Source organism: Corvus kubaryi, unplaced genomic scaffold (genome assembly GCF_017639235.1).
Source record: "Corvus kubaryi isolate FWS band 111438036 unplaced genomic scaffold, C.kubaryi_AGA036_p1.0 37249, whole genome shotgun sequence".
Lineage (NCBI taxonomy): Eukaryota > Metazoa > Chordata > Aves > Passeriformes > Corvidae > Corvus > Corvus kubaryi.
Genome location: NW_024581072.1, coordinates 1,274,475 through 1,281,478, shown reverse-complemented (window position 1 = coordinate 1,281,478; position 7,004 = coordinate 1,274,475). Strand labels below are relative to the sequence as shown.

Here is a 7,004-nt window from a genome sequence, read left to right as displayed (position 1 = left end):
TCATCTCATCTCATCTCATCTCATCTCATCTCATCTCATCTCATCTCATCTCATCTCATGTAACAAGCAAAATACCCGCATTCCAAGACAGAATAAATGTTCTTGGACAGATTTAGATAGGAATTCTGTGAATAAGGGGTATTTGAGTAATGTTTTAACTTCATATGTTTTTCAACATTCATTTTCACTTTAATTTAACAGAGGTACCTGTTTTATTAGAGGTAAATTTAACATAGCTGAGGGTATTTCTCAGAATGTGGCTGTTGCTTTTCTAGGTGTTACATGACTAGCCTCAAAAATTTTAATCTGAGTAATACTAGCAACTGTGTTTGCTCAAGCCAGAGGCATTTGGTGTCTGAATGAGATGGAGGGGTACTCTAGAAGTTTTGTATTAAAGTTCTGCTTTTCTAAATGTGACAATGGTTATGTCTTGTACGTGTTAATGAATTTTAAATAGCTTTCATGATTCTTAGCCTTGTTAGGTGTTATTTTACATTTATTGCCCTATTCTTAATATTACTTCCATTAACAAAACTTCTGTTCTTGAAAGAATTGAAGTAAAATGAGCTAAATGTTTTTGAGTCTGAGATACTGTGCAATCAGAACTTACCTCTCTTGATTTCTTCAGTGTATAAAAGACAAACTTCAATACCCATCTCAGAATCTGATTACAGCTCAAGCTTACAGCACATTTTTGAACAACATTTTCTATCTAATTCACACATTTTCCTTATGTATTAATTACAGACCAGTCTGTTTGCAGATAAAAAACCCCAGCCTTTTCTCCTTTATCTGCTAGTCATGGGAAATAATTCTGTATCTCTGGAGTTAGTAGGTGTTAGCTTAGCAAAGAGCAGTGGATTTTGAATATATTTATGATGTTAATATTTTACTACTCCATATAATTTCCCATTTAAGAATAAATACTCATCACATTAATAATGAGCTAAGTTGTCTTCTAGGGAGGAAACTGAGTCAGAGATAGTTTTATGATTTGCTTGTAGTTTAGTTGTCAGCACAGAAAGTATAAAGGCCAGGTATTTTATATCCTAGACCTGTCAGCCATAAAATGCATCTCTTCACTATATCACAATTACTAATTTGACAGAAGTAGAATGTCTTTTCTTACTACATAAAGAAATTGGAAACCACTATCACAATCAATAGCTTAATTGACATACTCTCTTGTATGTGTACCTGACAAAACATATATTCCAATGGTTTTATTTCAGTTATTGGATTCTCTTGTCAACATGAAAAATAAAGTTTGCTAAGGCTATTCAGTTTTTGAATGTTAAGCAGCACTATTTGCATGTATCAGTACCATCAGCTTTGTGCTCCATAGACACAAATCCAGGGTGCTCTTTAAAAAATTGTGAATGTTGCTAACAGATCCTTTCATTAAGGATCTGTGCTAATTAGGGTTTAGATTTTGGTGAAGTCAGTGGTTCATGCATAGTACATATGAAGTCAGAAATATTACCCACAGACTTATGCCTAAGCATTTCCTTTAGTTCTGCAGTTGGACAAAGTAAAGATCAACCCAAGATACCTGCTCTTCTGTTTAGACAGAGGACAGTATTTGCTCACAGTGAACACTACTGAAACTCAGACGAAAACAATGTAAATATTTTCTACTGAATGCTTTAAAGTTTTATGCCTAAAAATAACCCTGATCTGTAAGGATTGGTAATGATGCCAGTGAGTCCTTTTTTGGGTAGCAGCACTTCAACTTAATGTCTCTTTCCCCCTACACCCCTCTCTCTCTCTTTCTAGATGCAGCAGTTGTTCCACGAAAACTATGAACACAACCGCAAGGGTTACATTCAAGATCTTCACAACAGCAAGATTCACACAGCCATAACACTTCATCCGAACAAAAGACCAGCCTACCAATACAGGCTGCACAATTACATACTGAGTCGCAAAATTTCCGAACTGCGCCATCGGACCATCCAGCTCCATCGAGAAAGTGTCCTAATGAGCAAGCTCAGTAACACTGAAGTAAATAAGGAAGATCAGCAACTGGGAGTGATGCCATCTTTCAATAATTTCCAGCCACGTGAAAGGGATGAAGTAATTGAGTGGGAGTTCCTGACAGGAAAGTTTCTTTACTCAATGGTGGAGAACCAACCACCCCGGCAGAGCCTGAGCAGTGTCCTGCGGGCTGCACTGGATGATACGGTAATGCAAGTCATGGAAATGATAAATGAGAACTCCAGATCTAGAGGAAGGCTCATTGATTTCAAGGAAATACAGTATGGCTACCGCAGGGTAGACCCTCTGCATGGAGTGGAGTACATCCTGGATTTACTGCTTTTGTACAAAAGGCACAAAGGAAGGAAAGTTACAGTTCCAGTGAGACGCCATGCTTACCTTCAGCAATTGTTTAGCAAACCTTTCTTCAAAGAAGCAGAGGAGCTGGATGTAAAAAGCTTGCTGGAGGACACCAACACTGACACTCAATCTTTCTCTTTCCTTTCAAACTCTTTAAAGATTTTTGCCTCATCATTCCAAGGCACCAAAGACATTGGGGAACACAGTGACAAGAAAATACATATTCTTGTCCCTATCACAGGAAGATTTGATACTTTCTCAAGATTTATGGATAACTTTGAGAAGACTTGTCTGATTCCCAGACAGAATGTAAAATTGGCAATAATTCTCTTCAGTTCTGAGTCAGGCCAAGACTCTAGCAAACACATAGAGCTATTGAAAGAATACAGCATTAAGTATCCCAAGGCAGATATGACCCTGATTCCAATGTCAGGAAAGTTTTCTAGAGGTTTAGGTCTTGAGATGGCCTCGTCTCAGTTTGACAATGACACTTTGCTGCTGTTCTGTGATGTTGATCTAGTATTCACATCAGACTTCCTCCAGCGATGCAGAGATAACACTATTCAGGGAGAACAGGTTTACTACCCTATCATCTTCAGCCAGTATGATCCAAAAGTAATATATGGAGGCCATCCTCCAGCTGACAGTAGTTTTGTTTTCACAAAAAGAACTGGATTTTGGAGGGAGTATGGATTTGGAATTACCTGTATTTACAAAAGTGATCTACTTACTGCTGGTGGATTTGATACCTCGATTCAAGGCTGGGGACTTGAGGATGTAGACCTCTTTACTAAAGTGATAACATCTGGCTTGAAGGCTTTCAGAAGTCAGGAAGTAGGAGTTGTCCATATTTTTCATCCTGTTCAGTGTGACCCAAATTTAGATCCGAAACAATATAAAATGTGTTTAGGGTCCAAAGCAAGTACATTTGCCTCTGCCATGCAGCTCGCTGGACTCTGGCTACAGAAACATTTGGGTGTCAGGTACAACTGGACTCTCTCCTGACAGCTTAGCCTATTTGGCCTTTTTTGGGGAGTTTACCTCATTGCTATTATTTGATTTTGCTGTCATAGTTTTAAACTCCCTCCTTGTAGTCTTCCAAAGACTTTTGACCTCAAACAGGATGACCCTGCTGTTCACTGATGTTTCTTATACCTACTGAACTGGTGAGGTGAATTCCTTCATATTTCCTTTATTTGAAATTCAGTCTAGTTATGGAAATCATACAAGTCCATGGAGCATATCCATCACACGAGACTGTGTCAGAAGAACATTGTTTTTCAGCTTTTGAATTCAGTATCATCTTTGTTTCATTTCTCAGATTTGATGTGATACAAATATTTACTGGTGAAGGTACCACAAAAGTGCTTTATGCTTCTTCTGGGGATGGAACTCTCTAAGATAAACTTGAGTTTTATAATTTATATGAGGACTTATATGTATAAACGCTACTTTTCTTCATCTTTAGAATTTTTAAAGTAAATGAATAACTATAATTGTACTTTTATTTTTTAAAAGAAAAGAGTAAAGCTGAGGAGCTACTTGCAAATACAACTGGTACTGGCTACCAAGGTCCTTAAATGTCTTATTATTAAAACAAACTCCTCATTGTTATTCAGTCGAAGTGTAAATGAACTTTATTTTCACAACAAACAGGATGTAGTCAAATGCTCGTGTACACTTTGAAGATTTTTGAGCCAACATCCTTCATTTGCAGGCAAGAAGAAACTATGACTCAACATGGTCATTTATGATAAAGTGCAAGCATACAGTATTCTTATTTTGAAACACATAGTATAAGTTGCTGTTTCTCTTTTTAGAATGAGTCTCTAATACATAATTTTCTTTTACATTCCTTTCATAAGGCTGCACTTCAGTGTTAAAAGTTAAAGCTCTATTTTTTTTTTTTTTACATTTTCCATGAATATTGATACTCAGTAGCAACTTGTTGTTAAAATTAAAGTAACTGTAGAATAATTATTTAAGTTTCAAAATTTACTATTGCTGGTCAAGTTCCTTGCCAATATATTTATATTAGTGGAGGTTGTAAGACTGTGTTCAGATTTGTCTCTCCAAACAGCCTGAAGTTGTTATATTGTGGATTCATGAAGTATTTAAAGTAATACCAACAGGAGAAATAATAAAATAAATTTCTGTATTTTAGAGACATGTTTATATAGGGATATATGTGTGTCTGTGTGTGTGTGTGCGTGTGTGTATATCCCTATATATATAGATATATAGAGAGAGTAATTTCAAAGTATGTTCCGCTTTTCAGTTCAGACAGTGATTTGTTACAATCTTTGTTATTTTTGCCACATGCTTGGAACATTTCATGTTATACTGTGGTAAGAGCTTAGAGATATTCAGGAAACCATCAGAATTCAGCTAAACTTAAATTATTACAGTGGGTACCTCTAATAACCTCAGTACCCTTGATTTCAAACTGTATTTCAAACATAGCTGGGCAAGAAAAAGCTTTAAGGTTTTCAGCTGTAACTGACTGCTTCTGTGTTTCCTTAAAAAAAAAACAACAAAAAAACAAACCCAAAACAAGAAGAGATTGGAATTCCTGGCACATCTGTTTGTGTGAGGATATCCAGATAATTTCCTAAGGCATGAAAAGGGTGTGTAGGTCATTTAACATCTGTTATCTGTGGTTCTCTGTTCTAGACTTACCATGCAAGGAAAAAGGCAACCCTGACAAGGATTGAGTAAACTCAGTATTAAAGGGCTGACCCTAGTTTGTTGTGTGCTTTAAAAAAGGCTATTCCGTTGCCTTGGAGAAGGTAGTGATTGTGGTAGATGACAACAGTGAGTGTAATTCATGTTCATACCAGCCCTCCTCAAGCAGAGCTCTGGGCTTGTTATTCTCCTGGAGGCTCTTGCCTTCCTAGCCTAGTCTTGTTAGCTCAAATGTCTGATGAAAGAAAAATTCAGTATCACTTACAAAATAATTCCTGGAAATTTTTCTTCAACTTGAGTGCAAAAGTCACACTTTGTTCATTAAAAAAGCCAAGAACAAGGAACATATGATTTATTTGATCAATCTCAATTAACCAATGCAACTCAGATTGTAAATATCAAAAACCAATTGCCTGTTGATAAATGTTTGTGCTGATTTCACAAACAAGAAAAAACCTAATGACTTGCAAAGACATCTAAGGAAATCATTGTCTGCTGGGATGTATTCCAGTACTTATTTCAATTGCTTAACTTAGTGGCCAGAAAGTATTTGCTCAGCTCAAAGTAAAATAGTAGATTAGAACAAGCAATGAAACCAATCATTCAGTGGGGATAAAGATGTATACAGAGGGCTTGCAGGATCAGGTCCTACATTATATAAGCAAAATGCTAGTATTTACCAGTACAAATATTTATTTAGTGTCTTGACTGATTCATTTGTTTATATGATGAATTACTTTGTTAAAAACCTGATTATAAATGTTTATTATGAAATGTTGCATTGTCTTTTGAAATAACTATCCTGAGATAACTTGAGAACTTGTGTTAGTTTGTCTAAGGAATAATATGCCTTCTAAGGAGATCATATTAAAAGAAAAAAAAAAGCACAAAAGTGTTAGAGTAATGTTATGTATGCATAGATTAAGATGGGAATATCTGTGTTAATCAATTGTTTGCTTTTGTCTAGTCTGAATCATAATCTTGATTGTAAAATGAAATTTCTATGTATATAATGTCCCTTTGTAAATGCGTGACAAGTGAATTCACAATAGAACATATCAACCAATTTTTCCCCAAACCTCCTTCCCCTGGGAATAGTTTTCCTGGTTTCATTGCTGGGAAGTGGGTGGTGAACTGCTTACACTTTGGCTTTTCAGACACTGCCAGTCTTAAAAAAAAAAAAATTCAGTACTCAGAAACCTCAGAAATGCCCAAACCATCACATCATGGCATGTTTTCCCATTCACAGTACTTAATTTAACAGAGCATTTGCATCTCCTGGGTGAACAAAAAACATCAGGTTTTCCAAGACTTGATGAGGATACTCTGCATCAAGGTACTGGTTCTTAAGCTGAAGAAAGGCAGAGGGCCAGGGGGAGGTGTGAGACTCAGCCACGGGAGTAGGCATCTTGTGCCCAAGTCATCCCTGTGCTGCCACCAGTGCTCCTGGTGCCTTTCCTTGGAGCTATGAACTGGCAGCTCAAGCCAGTGCAGGAGAAGAGCTGTGCTTGCTGCCACCAGCTGCTCTTGAGAAGCAAAAGGGCCATTTTAATCAGGGCTTGGGAGAAATGAAAGGAGGACACCAAACTGAGGATTCATTGAGTCGGGTGGCAGGTTGTCTTGTGCAGATCATGTTTCTGCCTGTCCCCAGGGGAAAAGAGAGCCTGGTCCCACACCTCTTCCCTGTTTGCTCTCAAGGGGCATTGAAGGAAGGTGCAAAACCATCAGTCCTTCCACTTTGTGGGGCTTGTGGTGCTGCATTGTGTGCTTGGGTCCTACCATATCATGGGACATGTGGGGAAAAAAGGTGCCATATGGTCTTCCCAAAAAGCAGTACATGGAGTGGCACCTTCTGCACTCACGAAAAACCAGTTGTGCACAAAAGTGCCTTCTGGAGCCTTTGCTCTACTGTGTACTTGACAGTGCCTCTTGCAAAAAATTACAGTACTGCTAAAATGACTCATAGGAGTGTAGCGCACATC

The 7,004-nt window shown here is 37.5% G+C and overlaps 1 protein-coding gene across 1 annotated transcript in view; it reads left to right on the top strand.

Moving 5' to 3' along the window:
• CHSY3 (chondroitin sulfate synthase 3) overlaps positions 1-6,100 on the top strand; it is a 140,581-nt gene extending 134,481 nt beyond the window's left edge. The window contains exon 3 of the mRNA XM_042023406.1: positions 1,777-6,100. Coding sequence (XP_041879340.1) covers positions 1,777-3,342 — 1,566 coding nt within the window. The 3' untranslated portion in view covers positions 3,343-6,100. The remainder of the gene's footprint in view (positions 1-1,776) is intronic.
• Positions 6,101-7,004: the final 904 nt, after the last annotated feature.